General features: G+C 36.5%; 2 protein-coding genes across 5 annotated transcripts in view; both read right to left on the reverse strand.

The window, feature by feature from the left end:
- klhl23 (kelch-like family member 23) overlaps positions 1-8,325 on the reverse strand; it is a 50,354-nt gene extending 42,029 nt beyond the window's left edge. The window contains exons 1-2 of one of the 3 annotated variants that reach the window (XM_073913207.1): positions 7,933-8,325; positions 1,665-2,882 (exon numbers count right to left, since the gene is read on the reverse strand). In XM_073913207.1, coding sequence (XP_073769308.1) covers positions 1,665-2,877 — 1,213 coding nt within the window. In that variant the 5' untranslated portion in view covers positions 2,878-2,882; positions 7,933-8,325. Of the gene's footprint in view, positions 1-1,664; positions 2,883-7,800 lie in introns of all 3 variants that reach the window. The other 2 variants (XM_682971.7, XM_005169133.5) reach the window with 2 other exon arrangements.
- A 1,251-nt stretch (positions 8,326-9,576) lies between these two features.
- The window catches only part of phgdh (phosphoglycerate dehydrogenase), a 28,287-nt gene continuing 13,333 nt past the window's right edge, over positions 9,577-24,530 (reverse strand). The window contains exons 8-12 of one of the 2 annotated variants that reach the window (NM_199577.2): positions 21,495-21,647; positions 19,018-19,156; positions 15,994-16,121; positions 12,851-13,067; positions 9,577-10,458 (exon numbers count right to left, since the gene is read on the reverse strand). In NM_199577.2, the coding sequence (NP_955871.2) occupies positions 10,301-10,458; positions 12,851-13,067; positions 15,994-16,121; positions 19,018-19,156; positions 21,495-21,647 (795 nt within the window). In that variant the 3' untranslated portion in view covers positions 9,577-10,300. The remainder of the gene's footprint in view (positions 10,459-12,850; positions 13,068-15,993; positions 16,122-19,017; positions 19,157-21,494; positions 21,648-24,530) is intronic. The other variant, XM_073911596.1, reaches the window with a different exon arrangement.

The following is a 24,530-nucleotide window of genomic DNA, read 5'->3' on the forward strand; positions in this document are numbered from 1 at the left end:
ATTGGGCACAACTTACCCTCACCACTCAGGTACATCGCACGCACACGCCTCCACCGCTCTTCAGATAAGTCGCGCACCATCACCGCTACCAAGAGAGTGGTGGAAAAAAAATGATCTGAGAGATCCTAATCGGTAGTGAATATGTCGGGTTTTAAGAAAATGTTAAATGTAATAGAGCCCCGTTACATTATTCCTTCATAAGCCCATTTCGGTCAGATAATTCCTGCTTTCAGATCCACTAAAATGGCAGATGACCGTCAAATCAAGCAGATCTGTGCTGTCTGAGGAAAAGGTGGACACTCCTCTTTCTGAAAATAAAGAAATACTTGAAAATAGGTTGAAACTGAGCTCCATATAAAAACTAAATTATTCTTTTCTTTTTATTTGTTTAGCTGCTACAATATTATATTTTTTATAAGCAGCTTTTTGGTTTTGAGTATAAAGAAGGATTTTTTTTATTTGCTGCTAAGCAGAAACCCCGGAAATATAGCTCTATCACTGTTTAAAGTAAAAGAAAACAAAACAGGATCATACTTTTATGATGTTAGTTTTAATACATTAAAAAAATTAAATCAGAGAAATCCACTGGCTTTTTTCTTTTTTTGCTGTATCGAAAATGTACCGAACCGTGACACCACTGTAACACCACTGTATCGTATCGTATCGAACCGTGATTTTTGTGAACCATTACACCCCTAATATATATATATATATATATATATATATATATATATATATATATATATATATATATATATATATATATATATATATATATATATATACTTTAATATATCACTGTCATTTATTCTTTAGTTTATTCTTTTTTACTTCTACTATTATTATTGTTGTTGTCATTATTATTATTATTATTATTATGTTTTATTTAACACCCTCCTGTATTCCTATATTTTGTTTATTACATGTATTTTTATGCGCAGTTATATGCGGATCTTTTTTTTTTTCATTTACATATTTACAATTTAAAATAACAAAAATAAAGTAGCTTCATAATAAACATGGGGCAACACAGTGGCTTAGTAGTTAGCACAGTTGCCTCACAGCAAGCACGTAGCATTTCTGTGTAAAGTTTGCATGTACTCCCCATAGTCGTGTGTTTCCTCCTCTATAGGAAATGTGCTATAGGTGAATTCGATTAACTAAATTACCCATAGAGTACAAGTATGATTGAATGTGAGAGTCTTTGTGTGTTTTTCAGTAGTGGGTTGTGGCTGGAAGGGCATCCGCTGCGTAAAACATATGCTAGAATAGCTGGTGGTTCATTCTGCTCTGGCGACCCCTGATAAATAAGGCACTAAGCCGAAGGAAGGGGTGAGGCAGTGGTGCAATAGGTAGTGCTGTCGCCTCACAGCAAGAAGGTCGCTGGGTCGCTGGTTTGAACCTCGGCTCAGTTGGCGTTTCTCCCTGCCTTCGTGTGGGTTTCCTCCGGGTGCTCCGGTTTCCCCCACAGTCCAAAGACATGTGGTACAGGTGTACTATAGGCTAAATTGTCTATAGTGTATGAGAGTGTGTGTGGATGTTTCCCACAGATGGGTTGTGGCTGGAATCTGCTGTCGCTGCATAAAAACTTGCTGGATAAGTTGGCTGTTCATTCTGCTCAAGAAAACGAATGAATAAAAGATAATAAACATAATTTCTCATACCTTGTATCATTTCAGCCACCGGAAACCAAGTCTTCTTCAAAGGATCATAAAATTCAGTTTCTTGAGTAGGAGCGCCTGCTGTATATCCACCTATCACATATACACATCCACGTAACGCCACAGAGCAGTGATAATACCTAGCTGTGATCATCGGACATCCTTCAGTCCATTCATCTGAATCTGTATTATAAATCCACACATTATCTAAAGCATCGACAGTCTCTGTCCTGTACCCTCCGGTCACATAAATATCAGCCCCTAGAAGAACCACACTATAGCTCTCCCTTGCAAAATCAGGCATGTCTTTTCCCTGAACCCACGTGTTGGAAACGGGGTCCCACATGTGAACTTCGCACAAAGGATGCCAATAATATCCACCGATAACATACAAACTGCATGTCGGCTTCTTGCAACAGTCTGAAAAACCTTTACTTGGTTTCAAGGAGGTCAGAATTAAAGATCTCAGTTTGCTCTCAGAGCAACATTTGCGCAGATCTAACGCCATTTTCAGATAAACATCGTCTACGTTAATATGAATGCAGTTGAGGAGCTCTTGAATGTGATCAATTCGAGAAGCTACGTCATAAACGACCCATTTCACGACCGCATCCAATAACGTTGTGTCTTTCCACACATTTAGGTTCTCTGTTGATAAAATCGCCATCAGCTTTTGAAAACCGGTCTCTGGGAATTCATCCTGAAGCGTGACGTCTTCAAAACGACTCAGGATGATCCTCAAAGCCGCTCTTTCCAATGCTGAACAAACATGAAGCTCAGCGAACGAATGCATCCCGAGGCAATTATCAACATCTAGCAGACGAATCAAAAAGTTTTCGCAGGCTTTCTTGAGCGAGTTGAACTGCAGCAGGTCTGCGGCCTCCAGTAGACGTTGTACGTTGTTTTGAGTTATGCCGATTTTGGCGGTGTACACGTAGGTCACCAAAGCACCCAAAATTTCTCCGTCTACGCAAGGTAGGTTGATGGTGTCGTTCGCACGTTCTCTCATGTCTAAGGTGAACATTACTTTGAAATAGGAGCTGCGCGCTGATAGGACGGCTTTGTGGCAGTGGAAGAGCTGTCCCGATGAGGACTGCAGGGCGATGTCGGTGAACAGGCCGCTGTTGTGAAACTCGTGAAGAGCTTCAAGCACTTCTGAAGGGTGAGAGGCATCGTAGAAGTCGTAGGAGTAACCGCTTTGAGCATTCCCGGACATCGCAACTGGAAAAAGAGAGGATTATCGAATGAGAAATTATTCAGATTTATCTCAGTAATGTACATTTTGATCAACATAATACATTTGTTATCAATAACTGAGCATGTTTTTTTTTGTACTGTAAAAAATGCAGGGTTCCAAACAATTCATTGAGGTTGTTCAAACACGAATCGATTAAGTTAATGTAAGAAATTTAAGCAAATTGATTATAAAAACAATGAAGTTCTCCCCAAAAAATCTAAAGAATGGTGTTGTTTAAGATCATTTTACACAGATGAAGTCAATTTTTTTTACTATTTCCCAAACTATGTTTAACAGAGCAAGGAATTTTTCACTGTATTTCCTATAAAATTTTTTCTTTTGGATAAAGTTTGTTTTATTTTGGCTGAAATGAAAGCAGATTTCAATTTTCTTATAATTATTTTAAGGTCAATATTATTAGCTCCCTTAAGCACTATTTTTTTATTATCTACAGAACAAACCAGTGTTACACAATGACTTTTCTAATGACACTAACTTGCCTAATTAAACCTTTAAATGTCTCTTTAAGCTGAATACTAGCATTTTGGTTCGGATGGGCTTTGGCGCGGTACACTTGGCGCGGTAGTGTGAGTGCAAAGTGCGCCTGAGCCCGAAACATGGATAGGCTATATTGACTATTCTTAGTTTTCAATAAACGTGAACTGTCATAGTTTTTTTAAAGATACAAACCCCTCAGCAAACCTCCTAAAATGTGCATCACGAGGAATTTTACGATAATTTATGCGCGTCAAATCTTGTGGATCTGTTCAGCAAAATATTTGACTGCATGTCACTGCATCGAAAACGAGTAAAAATACAAAACAATATAACTAAGGTCGTACTCACACTATGTACAGTTGCCTTGAACCGGGCCAAAGCACACTTGCCCGCACTCACATTAAATTCGAGCCTGGGCACGATTACGTCATCGAGGCTGCGCTGTTCAGTAAGCGCTCTCGCTCAGCACAGTGGACATTTCTCAAGGTATATCAATAGGAATGCGGTGACACACAGTCAAATATTTCGCTGAACAGATCAGCCACTTTTGGCACTCATAAGCAACCATAAAGTTCTCGTGCTTCAGGAATTAGGGGATTGCTGAAGGTGCGCAGCTGTCGTGCAGTGAGGGGTTTGCATTTTTAATAATCTATGATAGTTTGCGTTCACTGAACAGTAAGAATGATTAATAAATCCATATAAAACAGTCCCTTAAAAGTCACGTCTCGCTTTTAGTTTCAGGCTTTGGCGCGTTTTGCAATCACACACAAGCATACCGCCCAAAGCCCAAGTGAACTGCGCTCAGGCACACCTCTTCCAACCGGGCCAGGGCCAGCCAAGTGAAGCCCAACGAGCCCAATTCAGCACACTCACACTTCTCAAACAATCCAGAAAACGGGCCTGGGCACGGTTCGGATAGCATAGTGTGAGTACGCCCTAAAGCAATGTCCACTGTGCTGACTCTGAGCGAGAGCAATTCTCTTCCTGTTAAACTAAACAGTCACATCATCAATGACATGCTGCGGCTCTGAAGGTGAAACACAGTGTAAGTGCAGGCCGTCAGGGGAGAGGAGAGGGGCACAATCGCATTTCGGCATGATTCAAGGCAACCATGCCTAGTGTGAGTACGCCTTCAAACTAATTATCATTTTTTTTAAAGTATTGTTTATTTTCACAGATTTTTTACTTGATAGATTACAATCTTAAACCTTTCATATTCTTTAAAAAATGCAAAAAAGAACATAACATACTTTCACATTAATTTACTTAAAAAGGAACCAAGTAACACATTTAGTTACTTTTTTAAAGTGACTAAAAAGTGTAATATATTACTTTTAAAATAACTTTACTACACACTGCTTTTACTACTAGATTAATATTTATATTTTATATGTACTATTTCAGATATTTTAGTACATAACGTTAACATAAGGAGCACAGTGGCTCAATGGTTAGCACTGTTGCCTCACAGCAAGAAGATCGACGTGGGTTTTCTCTTGTTGCTCCGGTCTCCCTCACAGTCCAATGACATGTGCCATAGGTGAATTTGATTGACTAATTGGTCGTAGTGAATGAGTGTGTGTGTGTGAGTGTATAGGTGTTTTCCAATACTGGGTCGCAGCTGGAAGGGCATTCGCTGCGTAAAACATATGCTGGAATAGTTGGCGGTTCATTCCACTGTGATGACCCCTGATAAATAAGGCACTAAGCTGAAGGAAAATGAATGATGAAAGTTAAATTAACTGAAAGTGAGATATGTTGCTCTTTAAATTGTTTCTTTTTTAAATTCATTCAAGTTAGCTAACTATAATGCACGATGCGTATTTATTATGAAAAAGTGTAAAAAAAAATCAATTGTAATAATTTGTAGTTGCAAGCATAAAATTCACATTAAGTTTAGGTATACAAAATTATAAGAATCAGACTTTATTATTATTTTAATTGTTTCATTTTATTTTAATATGTATATATTGTATACTATTTCAAGATTAGTATTAGTTATTTTAGAGCAACAAGTAAAGATAACTGAAAGTGATAAATGCTGGTCTTTATACTTGATCATATTTCAGTTCATGCAAATAAAAGTTAATTAACTACAATAACCCTGTGTTTGTATTACGAAAAACTGTACAAAACACTTATAAATTGCAGTTGCTAGCACAAAATTCACATTGTAAGAATATAAAATTTATCAGAATCAGACTTCATTATTATTATTTGTTTCATTATTATTATTATTATTATATTTAAGGGTTTTCGTAAGTTCCTCACATTTGTAATTTTCACTATTTTAATATATTTTACACCAGTGTTTCTCAACCACAGTCCTGGAGGACCACCAGCTCTGCACATTTTCCATGTCTCCTCAACCAAACACACCTTATTCGGATCATCAGCTCATAAGAGAGACTGAAAGAGCTGTAATGAGAGTGACAGACAAAAGAGACATCCAAAACATGCAGTGTTGCTGAACCTCCAGGAACATGGTCGAGAAACACTGCTTTACACTACTTCAGGGTTATTATGAGTTATTATAGTGTATCAAGTTAAAATACTGAAATTAAGAAATGTTGCTCTTTATATTTGATTTCATTCAGTTCATTCACATAAAAGATTCAAGTTAACTAACTACAATAACCCTGTGTTTATATTATGAAAAACTGTACAAAACACTTACAGATTATAGTTACAAGCACAAAATTCACAGGAAGTAACAAAAATGATCAGAATCAGACATTATTATTAATTGTTTTGTTTTTATATTTAAGGATTATTTTTCAAAATTTTCTCAAATTTGTCACTTTTACTATTTTAATATGTATAATTTACACCAGTGTTTCTCAACCACATTCCTGGAGGACCACCAGTTCTGCACATTTTCCATGTCTCTTCAACCAAACACACCCGATTCAGATCATCATCTCATTAAGAGAGACAGAAAGAGCTGTAATGAGTGTAACAAACAAAGGAGACATCCAAAACATGCAGTGCTGGTGGTCCTCCAGGAACGTGGTCGAGAAACACTGCTTTACACTATTTCAGGTTTATTATGAGTTATTTTAGTGCATCAAGTAAAGATAACTAAAAGTGAGAAATGCTGCTCTTTATATTTGATCATATTTCAGTTCATTAAAATAAAAGTTTCAAGTTACTAGCTACAGCACCCAGAGTTTATATTATAAATTTATATTTTGTTAGCACAAAATTCACAATAAGTGTACAAAATTATGAGAATAAAACTTTTTTTTATAAAATGTTTCAATAATATATTTAAGGGTTTCACAATTTTCTCACATTTGTCACGTGTACTTCTATTTTAATATGCATATTTTATAGTATTTCAGCTGTAACTTAGTATTAAGTTAGTGATTTTAGTGCATCAAGTTGAGATAACTGAAAGTGAGAAATGCTGCTCTTTATATATGATCTTATCCAGTTCATTCAAATGTACTAACTACAATAACCTTGTGTTTATACGAAAAACTGTACAAAACATCTATAAATTGAAGTTGTAAGCACAAAATTCACAATAAATATACAAAATAATGAGATTCAAATTTTGTTAATATTAATTGTTTCACTATTGTTATCATATTTAAGGATTTTCCGTAATTTTCTCACATTTGTCACTCCCTATTTTAATATGTACTTTACACCAGTGTTTCTCATTTACCACCAGTTCTGCACATTTTCCAAGTCTCTTCAACCAAACACACACGATTCAGATCATCAGCTCATTAGGAGAGACAGAAAGAGCTGTAATGAGTGTAACAGACAAAGTAGACATCAAAAACATGCAATGTTGGTGGTCCTCCAGGAACGTGGTCGAGAAACACTAGTTCAGGTTTATTATTAGTTATTTTAGTGCATCAAGTAAAGATAACTGATAAGTAAGAAAATGCTGCTCTTTATGTTTCATCTGATTTCAGTTCATCCAAATAAATGTTTTAAGTTAACTAGCCACTGTGTTTATATTATCATGTAAAACTCTACAAAATATTTATAAATTGTAAAAATTGCTAAATTTACATGAAGTATATAAAATTATCAGAATTAGACTTTATTATTGTTATTTTATTTAATGATTTTGGTAATTTTGTCACATTTGTCACTTGTACTATTTTAATATTATACTATGTCAGTTTTAATTTAGTATAATAGTTATTTAGAGCATCAGATTAACATAACTAAAGTTTAAAATGTTGCTCTATATGATCTTATTTCAGTTCATTCAAATAAAAGTTTCAAGATAACTAACTAGCCTCGTATGTAACTTAACTAGTTGTTTGCAAACAACAAAGTTAAACAAAGTCAACAAACATTTCTGCATCACAGTATAGCCTATCTAGCATAACGCTTGTGACAACTAGCCCCTATGTAAAAAATATACAAACAAAAACGTACCTGACCATCTATCTAGTTAACTCAGCTTGTCCTTAGCTCACCGAATAGATTGTATCCCCAACAGAGCGCCTTGTGTTTGGCCAAATCAGACATGTGTGGCTCCTGTATATTTGGCGTCGGCTGCAGGATTACAAAATGTCGAGCTCCTATTTTGGTCTCAGTTGAAAGCCGGAGACTTGCTGCTGTCACCAGCTATAGAGTGATCCAACACAGCCGCGTCTTTCAGCCTATGTGACCAGTCGAGCATCCCAGCATTAATAAGACACAATTTTACCGCTTTCCGACTGAACTGAGACACAATACTAGCTAGTGTACACGTTTTAGTGTTGATCGTAATCCTAATCTGGATTAAAGCGGCGGTTGCATAATAACTCGCCTGCGTGAAACGGTACCAAGTGGCGACCACATTCAACATCAGGAATTAATCCATTCCCAACGTTTTCTTTTTTATAGCTTGCCGACGACGAATTATTGGTGTCTACTAGTTAGCATTAAGTCCACAGGGTACACGAACAGGACTGAAATAACTCCCGGTTACCATGGAAACAGTGTGTGAGGGGTCAGTGGATATAATAAACGGCGCCCTTTTTCTGTTTGATTAGGATAACATTTTTGTCATGTATTTTTCCTTGAGATGCTAAGAATTCCCCTCTGATAAATGTTTAATAACTTGAGTAGTCTGTGTAAATTGAGCACGCTCTGTGACCTCGGGATGAACACATTAGTCCTAACAATGTTTGCTAAGAACAGCTGGTGTTCTTGGAACATTTAGTTTAGGGTCATGAGGAAAAAATACTAAAAATAACTATTATGAAGAAGAGTAAATCCTAAAAATAACTATTAAATGTACTCTGTATTAATTCCAGGAATGTGTAAAGAACTGTTGTAGGTAGGCTATAAATTTTGACATTAAACACCCTAGGTCATGAAACTAAAGTTAATTTAATAAAGACACTGCTTTAGTTGTCAGGTGACCCTATAAACAGCAGCCTGTGTGGCTTATTTATGAGTATCTGGCTTTGAGAATGGAAAAATGTTAGTTGATTTTTGAGTGGACTCAAAGTAGTTTGAGAAATGAGCTCCCTGCTGAAAAATCCAGTTTAAATCAGCCCAGTTGGCTGGTTTTAGCTGGTCGACCAGCCTGGTTTTAGGGGTTTTGGCAATTTTCAACCTGGTTTTAGCTGGTCAGGCTAAAGATGACCAGCTAAAACCAGCTAGACCAGCCTAACCAGTCTGGGAGCCCATGCAAAACCAGCTATATCTTAAACCAGGCTGATTTTAGCTGTTTTAAGTTGGTCATTTACCAGTTTGATCAGTTTAGCCCAGGCTGGAAAACATCCTGGAAATAGCCAAAACCCCTCTAAAACCAGGCTGTTTTTAGCAGGTAAATCAAGGTATTCCCTTGTGAATAAGAATGTCATTACATTTGTCATTATTACCAACATCATATGATGAGGATACCATTTTTTGATCATACTTTGTCAAAAACGTTATATTTTTTATCATACTTTGTCCAAAACGTAATATTTTCAGAGCAAAAAACATCATAAATTTACCAGGTATAATTGGATCACGAGTCATTTGTCCAGCACAAACCTTTTGTCAAATATATTAATAACATTAGGTTGAAGAACACCCCCAGAATATGAAGGATAACCAGCAGCTCAGTCTTCACTAGATTAAGCTGCATATAAAGGTTTTCCACCTCACTGATTAGATACTGTTAAATCGACTAGTTGAAATAATTAAAGCGATTTCATTAGCAGTAGAAAAGTATTTAATTAAATTTATCTTTATTAGTATAGCGGTTTTACAATGTAGATTGTGTCAAAGCAGCTTAATAGTAGAAACCATTAGCCTGAATGATAGGTCCCAGGTATCTTGTGTAAATAGAAAACAGAAGAGGTCCAAGAACTGAACCCTGAGGAACCCCTATGACCATTTAATAAGCTTTGAATACTTCACCCCTCCAGAAAACCCCTGTAAACTCCTGTGAAAATGGATAAGTTCATTACCTGTAACGCCCACAGATGAATGGTTTCACTGGTGGATTTTATGATCCATGGTTAACATGGTTAATGATTGCTAATCCAAAAAGGAAAAACAGAAGGTTGGGGCAGTCCCGAAGAGCCCTTTCTCATGATGAAAGTCCACTTCATATTCAAGAAATGTCTATATTAGCAATATAAACTGGCATCAGCTATTGATTTTTACATTTTTAAGTGACAGAAAAAAACAACACTTTACTTCAAAATGAGACACCAGCACTGATGGTTATTGTTTTTATCAAACACATTTTTGTTTCTGCAATACAAATAGTGGATTTAGTAAACAGATGACAACAGAAACGGTAAAACTCCTCTTTCTACAGTACGCTGTTATTTTAAGGTTTGTAGTGATATGAACGAGGTAAGTAACAGTACGCTATGGATCTCAGTCCGGCTAGAGCTTTAGATGCTGGAATGTTAAGCGGATCAGGTCTGCTGGATCACTGTTGTATTTAGACGGTGAGCTGTGCAGCGTCTTTCACTAAAGACTTCAAGGCCCCAATGTCCCCCAGCAGAGAGGAGATGCCCATGCAGTACCACTTCTCACCACCACTGCTGCTGCTAGAGGCACTGAAGGACTGCAGCTCCACACCTGCAGTGGCCAAAACCCCTGCGGAAAAGATGAAAGGAGAGTAAAGTGAAGATGCATTCGAAATACTATGGGTGTGTCTCAACTTGCTTACTTCCAAACTATATCGTACGCAAAAAAAGTATGAAAGCAGAGTAGTTTGTCCGAATTAATAGAATTCGAAAAATAGTATGCGAGAAGTACCCGGATGACCTACTACTACCAGTGTTATTCTGAAGTGCGCATCTGATGCACGCTATGCTATACTATGATGCACTGGGAGAGAATTCATAAATGGGAGTGAAGCGACACAACTGACACGGGTAGGTCATGTCATCCATTCAAACTACTCACATTCATACTGTATAGAACGTACTTCTCTAACACCAGACTAGTAAATTCAAATTCAATACCTACCAAGTAGTAGGCAATTTATGACGAAGCCTATGCAATAAGTGAAATACAGCATGCTATCCGAGTAGTATGTCCGAATTCACAGTATTTAAAGTACAAATAAAAACTAAACCAACCATATGATTTTGTTAGTTATGTCATTAAGAGAAAAGCAATTGTGTCCTTATAATCCAAGTTTGAAATCTGAATACGCACTTCCTGTTTGTTTTAAGATATATTCTCAGATGACGTCCGTCTGTGGGCGTGGCTAACATATCTAACTATGCCCCTCCAACTGTCAGTTTTGGTGTCTGTTAGGTGGTAATAATTTTTCTGAAACTCTTTTCCTGATCTTTCTGAATGAAGTGCCTACTTTACTACACCTAATTGGCTCACAGTAGTAAAACAAGCCACGCCCACTGGTTTCTCATTTATTTTACCGTCTCTCTAGAAACTACGTCACAATAGGAAAAAAAAATAAAATGGTCACAGCTTCCGGTTCATGCGGAATTTAAATAGAAATAGGCAAGAAGAACCTGGATGACAGACTACTTTTATCAAAATTTCTTTTATTTAAAGTTTTTTTACACTGTAGCAGTGTTTCTCAACCACGTTCCTAGTCAACCACCAGCTCTGGACATTTTCTATGTCTCAACTCACCAGATTCCTATCCTCAGCTCATTAGTAGAGACTAAAAGACCTGTAATGGGTGTGACAAAGAAGACATCCAATAGATGCAGTGTTGGTGGTACGTGATTGAGAAACCCTGCACTATAGAAATTATGAACAGGAGTGAAAAGACGCAACTGACCCAAGTAGATCATGTGACAACAAATAGCAGACCTAGTATGTAGCATAGGAATTTCTTGGTCAGACAAAATGACTGTAAAAAATATGGATGACGCGACGGCACCTTTTCCTATTGAACGCTTTGAAGGCAAAACGCCTTATGATGGGCACAAACTGTTGCAAAAGACTGCTGAAGTTGGAGCCTGGGCATGCGTTGAAGGAACTACCTGATAGAGCCAAAGGCGGAGCCAGAAAATCAAGCTTCCAACCAAACGCTTGTATGTCATGATATACAACTTAAGTACTTAGAATTATTTGACAACGTCATCACTGGCAACGCAAACAAAATGGAAACTTAATTTGTGTTGATTTCAAGTGATGTGACAGTGTATAGATGTTTTCCAGTACTGGGTTGCAGCTGGAAGGGCATCCTCTTTGTAAAACATATGCTGGATAAGTAAATGGACCGAAGGACCGAATTAATAAAAAAATAAACAAATTCCAAATATCTCCCAAGTGATGTTTACCAAAGCAGGCTTTATCTTTCCACATTATTTATCCTATTTTATTTTTCTTCCGGAGAAAGTCGTATTTCTTTTCTTTGGCTGAAATGAATGAATGAATAAATAAATGCTAAGGTCAAAATGTAATTTAAAAAGTCAGTAAAACAGCTTTTTATTATACTTTATTAAGTTTAGAAATATTTCTTACAGAATTTAAAATGTTAAAAATTTTGACTTGCACTGTATACAATTTCTTACAGTATGTATGAACTCACTGTGACTTTCGACTAATGACTTCCAATGGTTTGCAATTATTTATATCAACTTTCAAACATTATCTTCTAGAAATTACATTACTAAAAATCTGTATCTGTCCAATACTTAAGAACAGAACGAAAAAATACCAAAATTACTCATATTGAAATATATATATGAAAGCCCTGCACATAGTCATCCAAGATATTCTTGCAGTAAAAGGAATAGTTCCCACAAAATGTTTAATTCTGTCATTATTTTACTGCAAACCTGACTGAGTTTCTTAAGATATACTGAAGAATGTTGGGAAAAAACAGCCATTGACTTCCATAGTATTTTTTTTTTTGTTCCTACTATGAATGTCAATGGCTCCTTTCTCCCCCCACATTCTTCAGAATAACCACTTAAATGTGAATAAATGCTAAATAAATTTTCATTTTAGGTTGAACTTTCTTTTTAGAGAGCATTTGTGCAGAATGTGAATGAGTGTTTACCGGTTATGGAGGACAGGAACTCCGTGGAACAATTGGCCCTGAAGAACAGCAGGTGTCCAGTCAGAGGAACAGGCTGTCGAAACACACTTCCATTGAGCTCCAACAGCACAGGAACACCAGCCTGCACTGAACCAACAGCCTTATAACGGCTGCCGTTCACAGAGACCTCCATCACACATGCCTCCCGCTCATCCGAGGCCTTATGATCTGTGTGCACCTGCAGTTTGAGAATCCAACAGATTACCAGAGCTTCTGGGGGGGAGAGCACCATTGAGCTTGTGCTTTAAAAGAACACTCCACTTATTTGGAAATAGGCTCATTTTATAACTTTCCCAAAGATTTACCGTTTCGGAATCCATTTAGCCAATCTACGGGTCTGGCGGGAAGACTTTTAGCTTAGCTTAGCATCCACTTTTTTGTAAATATTTTATACAAAATATTTTATAAAACAATTTTTATAATTCCCTGAGTTTTACCATTTTAAAATCTATTCAGCTGATCTATGGGTTTGTAAGGGGCACTTTTAGCTTAGCTTAGCATAGATCATTGAATCACACTAGACCATTAGCATCCCCCTTTTTTGTTAATAGGCTCATTTTGTAACTTTCCCAAGGATTCACCATTTTTAAACCCATTCAGCTGATCTCCAGGTTAGTAAGGGGCACTTTTCGCTTAGCTTAGCATATCATTGAATCAGATTAGACCATTAGCATCTACTTTTTTTTTTTTTTTTTGGAAATATAGGCTCATTTTATAACTTTCCCAAAGATTTACCATTTCTGAATCCATTTAGCCAATCTATGGGTTTGGCGGGAAGACTCGCTTAGCTTAGCATCCACTTTTTAAAATAGGCTCATTTTTATAACTCCCAAAGTTTTACCATTTTAAAATCCATTTAGCTGATCTATGGGTTTGTAAGGGGCACTTTTAGCTTAGCTTAGATCATTAAATCAGATTAGACCATTAGCATCCACTTTTTTTTGTATATAGGCTCATTTTATAACTTCCCCAGAGATTTACCATTTTTGAATCCATTTAGCTGATATCCAGGTTTGCGGGAGCACTTTTAGCTTATCTTAGCATTGATAATTAAATCGGATTAGACCATTAGCATCCACTTTTTTGTAAATAGGCTTATTTTATAACTTTTCTAGAGTTTTACCATTTTTTAATCCATTTAGCTGGCCTACTGGTGTGGCAGGAGGACTTTTAGCCTAGCTTAGCAGCATAGATCTTTGAATCAGATCAGTCTATTAGCATTCACTTTTTTTTGGAAATAGGCTCATTTTATAACTTCCCTAGAGATTAGCCATTTTTAATCTATTCAGTTGAACTACGAGTCTGATGGGAGGACCTTTAACTTAGCTTAGCATAGATCACTGAACCGGATTAGACCATCCACTTATCTTTGGAAATGGGCTCATTTTATAACTTTCCCAAAGTTTTACCATTTTTGTATCCATTTTGCTGATCTACGGGTTTGTCAGGAGCAATTTTAGCTTAGCTTAGCATAGATCATTAAATCGGATTAGACCATTAGCATGCCCTTTTTTTCTTTTTGGAAATAGGCTCATTTTATAACTTTTATAGAGATTTACCATTTTTTAATCCATTCAGCGGATTTTCAGGTTTGTCAGGATGACTTTTAGCTTAACTTAGCATAGATCATTGAATCAAATTAGACCATTAGCATCCACTTTTTTGGAAATAGACTTATTTTATAACTTTTCTAGAGATTTACCGTTTTTTAATACATTCAGCTGATCTCCAGATTTGTCAGGAGCACTTTTAGCTTAGATCATTGAACCAGATTAGACCATTAGCATCCACATTTGTGGAAATAGGCTCAATTAATAACTTTTCTAGAGATTTACCAATTTTTAAATCCATTCAGCCAATGTTAACTTAGCATGGGTAATTGAATCGGATTAGACTATTAGCATACATTGTGTACTAAGACTTAGTTTTGATAATTTTCATTGACTCTTCTTTAGTTAGATCGTGTACTATGAACGATGGAAAATGAAGTTGCTATTTTCAACGATGATATGCCTAGGAACTACACCCTCATTCTCACATAATAATCAGGGGACTTTGTTATGGCTTCAGCAAGTACAATGATATTACACAATACTTGAAAATAGTCTCCAGCTAGATATTAGTGTGCCTGCTACAGCCATGGTACAGCAGCAGTAAATTTCCTTCTAACTTTTAAATGTGCATAAAACCCAACACTTAGCAGTCTACATGTGTTTGTTACCTTATATTACCACCATATTCAGCCAACTTGACCAATAAACATGATAAATTTACATACATAAAACATACAGATATATACATATCTTAGGTCTCTTCAGGGTGGGCTGGATGCATTTTTAATCTGTACATCCAGCATTTTATGTTCTAAAGAGCTACAAAGAGTCTTTACTTAGTAACGCATAGAAAACAAACTTGTGTGCGTGGTTTTGACTTTCTGCATCTCCTGTTTTCAAAATAAGAGTCTCTTATACATAAGGTTAATAAAAACTCCAACAAACTTAAAAAATAAGGAAGGAAAATTATCATTTCTAAATCTCAAAACACAGCCTGGGGCATGCAAATGTGCAACATATTAGTCTGTTTTGGCTGATGATATCCTGATGATGTGGTGCTCATCAGGTCTGGATGACGTAGAACGCGACCTAATATAAATGCAAATCTTGAGGACATGCCTCGAGAGCAACACAAGAGTCTGTATTGTGTTCTGATTGACCCGTTTTCCACCGGGGTTTTACACTCGCAGAATTTACATAAGAACGAGGAAATGTTAGTGATTGAGGCTCACAGTATGACCATTTCCATGTACTGAACACTTATTATTCGACTATGCCTAGGTAAACCAAGATTTTCTTTACAGGGCACCTTTAAATAGGAAAATTATCAAAGTTCTAGATTTTTTAAGCGTGATGCTAATACTCCATTCTGATTCAATAATTTATGCTAAGCTAAGCTAAAATGGGAAAATGAGTGTTCCTTTAAAAGATCATGTCATACGGTGAATACTAAGCAAATTTAGTATAATAAAGACCTACAGTTGTGACTTTAAAACTTTAAAAGCTTGTGGAAACCCTGAAGTAGTTCAGAAACCTGAAACTATGTCTTACGGTGATTCCAGTCTCTTTAGCCAGAGGCAGCGCATTCACCAAGTTGGGTCCATTATGAGGAGCTTCAGTGAGCAAACCAACAACAGCTGCTGAGCTCAAAAACCCAGTGGACTTCTTTAAAGCTTCACCTAAACAGACAAAATAAATGCATTATTGATAAAATCCATTCATCAAATAATCATAAAAAACAAAGCATTATGATTTACACTTGAAATATTAACACCACAATGTTTTAGAGAATTGTTATGCTGTTTTTAAAATGAGTAAATTAGCATATTAGAGGGATTTCTAAAGAATTTGTTTTAAAAAAAAAATTGTATTGCACTACAGAAATAAAATACACTTTATATATAATACTATTAACCAGCATGTTTGTTTAAATGCAGCTTTGGTAAACTTGGTGGATAAGAATAGTATGTAAATATTCAATCCATAAAGTGCATTAAAATTGCATACACGATCTTACCACAAGATGGCATGATTGAACAACTGATGATAAAATGTAATGTCAACAATAACAGTACACTAGTGTACAAAATGTATAGTATTTTGGCTTAAAAATTGCATTGTGGGTTTTTTGTTCGGTGATATTTTATTTATGTTTTAATGCCGCATCAGCAGCATTGGCTATATTCATGGCAAAACCTATAATAAATATACAATATTTAACATGCAATCATACCAGTTTCTTAATAAACATTAATTGTACAAAAAGACATACAAATAACATCACTGAAAAGAGTCCTACACAGTTTTTTAGTTTGATAAATCATAAACATCCTGAAATTAATCCAGAAGACACCTTTTTAAAACATTTAAACATAACATATTTCATGAATAAAAACATTAAAATGTTTTATCGTCAAATTATTCTTACACAAGTCACCAATAGGTTCTTCTTTCCCTTTCAATAAGCATGAGTGTGTAAGTCTTAAGTCTATTGGTATTTGTATTGAATCATAAATCATATGTTGAGTGTGTCATTCCAGCCCTATAATGCAATATAATGTTTGACAGAAGCTGACATGTGAGATTACAAGCCTTGTTTGTCCTTCATTCTGAATAATTTACTTCTTCCTATTTTTGTTTTTATGAAATAAAATTTGACCATGGAAAAAAGACATTAGTTTTATTTTGCACAGGTATATTTAAGGAAATTGGCAATAATGTATTAAAGGGGTCAAAATAATATTTTCTTTCTTTTTAATGTCAACAATGATTAAAACATTAGGTCAAAGATCATGTTCCATGAAGATATTTTGTAAATCTCGTGCCATTTATTCATTTTCCTTTAGCTTAGTGGCTTATGGGGTCGCCACAGTGGAATGAACTGCCAACTATCCCAGCATATGTTTTACGCAGCGGATGCCCTTCCAGCTGAACCCAGTACTGGAAAACACCCATACACTCGCACATTCAAACACACTCATACACTACGGGCAATTTAGTTAATCCAATTCACCTATACTGCATGTATTTGGACTGTGAGGGCAACCCACACCAACATAGGGAGAACATGCAAACTCCACACAGAAATGCCAACTTACCGGCTGGGACTTAAACCAGTGACCTCCTCTATTGTGAGTGGCAATGCTAACCACTGAGCCACTGTGCCACCAATTTCCTACCAAAAAATATTAAAAAGCATTTTGATTAGTAATATATGTATTGCTAAGAACTTAATTTGGTTAACTTTAAAGGCAAATTTTCTATTTTCTATTTATTTTCTATTTAAAATATTTATTTTCTATATTTATTTTCTTCATTTAGATTCTTTTAATGAATTCTCAGATTCCAGATTTTAAAATAGTTGTCTCACAGCTAAATATTGTCCTGTTGAAAGGCATTTTTGTTCCATTTTAGTAAAAGGTGCTTTAAGGGTCACATATGTACACATCTTGTCCCAACAATAGTTATTTTTTTATAGTATGCAATTGAGTTAATGACAACAGTTTTGACAAGATATCTATGTGATTTGTTCCTTTAAAGCAGGGGTGTCCAAACTCAATGCTGGAGGGCCGGTGTCCTGCATAGTTTAGCTCTAACTTACTTCAACACACCTGCCTGGAAGTTTCTAGTATACCTAGAAAGAGCTTGATTGGCTGCTTCAGGTGTGTTTAATTGGGGTTGGAGCTAAAATATGCAGGACACCAGCCCTCCAGGACCGAGTTTGGGCACCCCGCTTTAAAGCAATAGTCTCAAACTCAATTCCTGGAGGGCTGCAGCTTTGCATAGTTTAGCTCCAACCACCTCCAACTCACACCTGCATAATAGTTCTCTAGTAGTCTTGAAAACCTTGATTAGTTGGATCAGCTGTGTTTGATTAGGATTGGAGCAAAACTGTTCAGAGCTGTGGCCCTCCAGGAATCGAGTTTGAGACTTATGTGTTAAAGCAAGGATGCCCAAACTCGGTCCTGGAGGGCAGGCGTCCTACATATTTGAGTTCCAACCCCAATTGAACACACCTTAACCAGCCAATCAAGCTCTTTCTAGGTATACTATAAACTTCCAGGCAGGTGTGTTAAAGTAAGTTGGAGCTAAACTATGCAGGACACCGGCCCTCCAGTTCCGAGTTTGGACAGCCCTGCGTAAAGCATAGGTCTCCCCATAGACTGCCATTCATATGCAAGCGAATGCGTCAGTTTCGCAGTAGCTGCAGTGCAAAGTTCAAGCTTGGTGAACTCTTACCTGCGAAATCGCATCACGTGACTACGTAAGACTAATTGAAGATCAAAACATGACCTCTCTGGACAGAAAATTTAAATGTGGACCAATCACTCGCTTTTTAAAACATCTAATCATCTTCTCATCTTGTTTAATCCCGCCCCTTTTCGCAGCATCGTACTGAAGAATTTCGAATGCTCAAACTCTAGTGCGACTGCAGCATCACCTGTAGATTTCAAACTAGCCTGAAGACCTTAAATAGCTTGATCAAGTGTGTTTAATCAGGGTTGGAACTAAACTGTGCAGAGCTCCGGCTCTCCAGGCAATGGCTTTGACACCTGCTTGAAAGGATTCACCCACCCAGTGATGTAACATGGAGCTGACTGCAGGGCTGTGTGGAAGCGCTGCAGGCCTTCAACACTTTGCCCATAGACTCTCCCAGACGAATCCACTGCTGAGAGTCAGGAGAGAAAGTACTGGCCAACACCTGAGCATTCACCTGAACATCACAAACATTGAGATTTCAACACACACATGCACACACAAACTTTTTTAGTTTCTCATGAACATCACCAGAATACTCTTTCATGTCATGTCATACCAAAGTATATTGTCTAACATTTAATAATGACGTTTATAAAAATGATCACATAAACTCCACAGAGAACGTAGGGTTAGTTCACTTGAAAATTTAACCTCAATCATTCATTTCTCACCCTTATGTCACTGAAATACACTTTGTTTATCTTACACAAATGGAGATAAAATTCAAGAGCTCTCTCATCTTCCATAGACAGCAATAGTCCAGAAAATGAACCAATATTATTGTCAAAACATCCTGTAATCATATGAAGCTCCAAAGACATTTTGCGCACTAAAACCCAATGTCTTCCACATCAGATCAGGCTACAGGCAATGCTAATGCTAATGGTAATAGGTCCTACTGCAAATGCTAACCTTGATGACCTGATGCGGCTAAGACAAAGGCGAACAAAGTCATTTTTTACCCCAAACAAAAGTGTTTTGGGATCTTCATATGATTACACTCGAACAACTGAAGACATATTTCTTGTTTTTGGTTCCTTTTCTGGACTTTCTTTAAACATCTCATGACCATTGCTGTCTATGGAAGACGAGAGAGCTCCAGAATTTCATAAATATCTTAATTTGTATGAAGATGAATAAGGGTCTCAGGGGATTGGAAATACATAAGGGTTAATACATTAATAACAGAACTTTTATTTTTGAAAGAGCTAGATAAAAAAAATATATATTTATTTATAAACACTCACCGGCCACTTTATTAGGAACACCTTTCTAGTACCGAGTTGGACCCCCTTTTGCCTTCAGAACTGTAGGTTCTAGGCCATTTAGTGATTTAAAAATAAAGAATTTTTTGTGCTATATACACTAACAGGCCACTTTATTAGGTATACCTTACTAGTACTGGGCTGGACCCCATTTTGCCTTCAGAACTGCCTTAATCCTTCATGGCATAGATTCAACAAGGTACTGGAAATAATCCTCAGAGATTTTGGTCCACATTGACATGATAGCATCACGCAGTTGCTGCAGATTTGTCAGCTGCACATCCATGATGCAAATCTCCTGTTATACATTCCAAAGGAGCTCTATTGGATTGAGATATGGTGACTGTGGAGGCCATTTGAGTACAGTGAACTCATTGTCATGTTCATGAAACCAGTTTGAGACTATTTGAGCTTTATGACTTGGTGAGTTAACCTACTGGGAGTAGCCATCAAAAGATGGGTACACTGTGGTCATAAAGAGATGGACATGGTCAGCAACAACACTCGAGTAGGCTGTGGTGTTGACATGATGCTCAATTGGTACTAATGGGCCCAAAGTGTGCCAAGAAAATATCCCCCACACCATTACACCACCACCACCACCAGCCTGAACTGTTGATACAAGGCAGGATGAATCCATGCTTTCATGTTGTTGATGCCAAATTCTATCCCAACCATACAAATGTTGCGGCAGAAATCAAGACTGATCTGACCAGGCAACGTTTTTCCAATCTTCTCATTTTGGTGAGCCTGTGCAAATTGTAGCTTCAGTTTCCTGTTCTTAGCTGACAGGAGTGACACCTGGTGTGGTCTTCTGCTGCTGTAACCCATCTGCCTCAAGGTTGGACGTGTTGTGGGTTCAGAGATGCTCTTCTGCAGACCTCGGTCATAACGAGTCGTTATTTGGGTTATTGTTGCCTTTCTATCTGCTCGAACCAGTCTGGACCTTCTCCTCTGACCTCTGGCATCAACAAGGCATTTGTGCCCACAGAACTGTCACTCACTGGATATTTTCTTTTTCAGACCATTCTCTGTAAACCCTAGAGATGGTTGTGTGTGAAAATCCCAGTGGATCAGCAGTTTCTAAAATACTCAGATCAGCTCGTCTGGCACCAAAAACAATGCCACGTTCAAAGTCACTTAAATCACCTTTCTTCCCCATTCTGATGCTCGGTTTGAACTGCAAAAGATCGTCTTGACCATGTCTACATGCCTAAATGCATTGAGTTGCTGCCATGTGATTGGCTGATTAGAAATTTGTGTTAACAAGCAGTGGGACACGTGTTCCTAATAAAGTGGCCGGTAAGAGTATATTGTAATAGTATACAAATACGTGGACGAAATTTAAGGGTACTAACAATTTTTTCCACATCTGTACGTAACATAAACAGTATTTAAAAATGGTAAATAAATATTATATAAGAGTATGATTATTGTAAGTTTATATGACATTTGTCACAGCACTGTATGAAGTCATTTACATTATAACAAGTTTATTTCTAAGACTACAAATTGAGGATCACTCACAGCTCCCACTAAAGCTTTTCCTGTGGCCATGTCCACAATCTGCAGGGCGATGTCTTTCCCGCAGCGAGCCTGTGCTTCTTTTGTGCTGGCACCCAGATGAGGACAGCTGATGACATTGGGGTGGTTGACCAGCGCCCGCTCTCTAGGAGGCTCCTGAACACCAAAAAAATAAAAAAATTTGCACAGCATGTTGAGTAAACATGAGGAAACTTAAGTTTTGTCAGTTTAGTGGCTAATTCGTAATTCAGTCATACGAAAATGCACGATTTAAAAAAGTCAGAGATGAGGGACTCGAGTCACATGACTTGACTCGAGTCAGACTTAAGTCACAAAATTTAGGACTTGAGACTTGCTTGACAAATATTCAAAAAAAGACTCGACTTGACTTGGACTTGACTGTCATAACTTGAGACTTGACTTGGACCTGAGTGAAATTACTTTAAAATTACTTGTTTTTGTTAAATACACAACTGTTTGTTATATATTAAGAAAAACCAAACCAAACCAAACAAAACAAAACAAAACCGAAAGTTACGCATGCGCAGTATTAACAGCTCATCGGTTCTCAGATCGGTCAGAAAGAATCAGTTGAATTTGCTGGACTGGATCATTCGGTTCATTAAGTTCATCACTTTAAATGATTCATTAGATTCATTTGCACATTCTTAACCCCATTATGTTTAACAAGCCGACAATGCATGTGGTGATATACAGTTGAAGTCAAAATTAGCCCTCCTGTACAATTTGAATTATTTTATATTTTTTCCTCAAGTTCTCTTCAATGGAAATAAGATTTTTTTTTCAACACATTTCTAATCATAATAGTTTTAATATCTCATTTCTAATAATGATAAATAAATTTATTTTATATTTGCCATGATGACAGTACATAATATTTTACTAGATATTTTCCAAGATGCTAGTATTCAGCTTAAAGTGGCATTTAAAGGCTTAACTAGGCTAATTAGGCAAGTTATTGTATAATGATGGTTTGTTCTGTAGATCAAAATATATAGCTTAAGGGGTCTAATAATATTGACCTTAAAATGTTTTCAAAAAATTAAAAACTGCTTTTATTTTAGCCGAAATAAAACAAATAAGACTTTCTCCAGAAGAAAAAATATTATAGGAAATACTGTGAAAAAGAATAATTCTGACTTCAACTGTAAATGCATTAAATCATTTTCCTTTATCAAGGTATAACTTAAAAGGATTGTTCACCCAAAAAGGAACATTACTTAGACTTAAGTGGTTCTAAACTTTAGTGAATTTCCTACTTCTGTTGATCACAAAAGAATATTCTGAAGAATGTTGGAAACCAGCAGCCATTGACATCTATAATAGGTACGAAAAACACTATGGAAGTCAATCGCTGCTCTATGCAACATTCTTCAGTATTTGGTCCTTTGTTTTCAACAGAAGAAAGAAACTCAAACAGGTTTGGAACAAGTGGAGGATGAGTAACTGACAGCAGAATTCATCTCTTGGGTGTGAACTATTTCTATAAGCATAATCTGATCGTCACAACTACAGTAAATGCTAATATGCATACTGTCTAAATTTCCTCATTGTGGATGATTTGCTTTCTTCCTGGACTTTCAGTATTCATTATCAGCTGCATGATACTTCTACCATCAGTTTTCAGTGTCTTCTGATTTCCCTTGTCTACACTGTGAAAAATAGCAGTAAATTAGCAGTTTTCTGTATTTAGTGACTTACCTTTTTATTTTTCCCCATTTATTTATGCGTTTGAATTTCATTATGGAATCTAGATCTTTCTTTTATTAACTTTTAACCTTGAAAATTATTTTATTAACAATTTTTAATAAATTAAAGTGATTTTTTGTCCTTGGGTGGTGTTGTATATTACACTATAACATCCTTGTAATGAACTTCCAGTTCATTTTCTGTTATTTTGCAGACTTTTTTCTCTTTATATAATTTCTTATATCATTTCAAAGTACTAAAATGTCAATAAAAGTCACATTGCCAAACTGTAGAGTTGAATTTTCAACATCAAAAGTCAACAGAGCAGAGATCAACATCCTATAATGCAATTCACAAACATAAAAAAAAAAAAAAAAACAGCAAACACTTGTGAATCACAAAATACTAGGGACGTAACAATATTGTAAATACCGTCATACCGCAATAGTAATTTTTTTCAATATTACCCTAGGCGCATGACTCAATAAAACTATATTGCTGAGAAAAGTTTGCTTGGGTGAATGAAGCGAACGGGAGGTAGCGGGAACTACAATTCCCATCATCCTTTGCGGTCTGTTGTCACTACAGATCCAGTAATGCGGAAATGGAGTGTGCTGCTAGTATCGGGGAAGAAAAAGAGCTGGAAATGATCGAACCTAAAGCTGATTTTAAATCGAATGTGTGGAAGCATTTCGGTTTCTTTCTAAAAAGATACGAAAAAGGAGAAAAGGTGACAGACAAAGAAAAAAACAGTATGCAGGCACTGCCAGACTGGTGAAATATAAGTCGGGGAATACGACTAAAAACAGTCATGGGGACTGCAGAAACACAGCACACTTGTTAGATTGATGCAGACATTGACTTGTACCGCAAAGAGACCTCTATCTCACTCATGGCTTGTCCTCTCAAGTGGTGGAAAGAAAATGCACAACGTTACCCACTGCTGTCAACCTTGGCTAAATCATATCTCTCAGTCCCAGAAACCTCAGTCCCAAAGGAGAGGGTTTTTTTTCTGTTGCAGGGGACATTGTAAATGCCCAGAGATCCCAGCTTTTACCAGATTATAGTTATATGATCATTTTCCTTAAATAACCCATCTCTATCTAAGTGAGTGAGTGATTAAATGTTGAATGTGATGAGTTTTCAACAATACTACATCGAAACTTTATTTTTTTATATGGTTTAATAGTTTTTTGTTATTAAAATTGAAAAATTGAAGTTCCAGTTTCGAAACTTACAGATAGATGGCTAATTTGTATGTCATTGATATGTTCAGTGCTAAGGTAAATAAACACTTTTAGCACTTTTTTCGAGTCTTTTCATTAGTCT

The sequence above is a fragment of the Danio rerio genome, chromosome 9 (assembly GCF_049306965.1).
Source record: "Danio rerio strain Tuebingen ecotype United States chromosome 9, GRCz12tu, whole genome shotgun sequence".
NCBI classification, from domain to species: domain Eukaryota; kingdom Metazoa; phylum Chordata; class Actinopteri; order Cypriniformes; family Danionidae; genus Danio; species Danio rerio.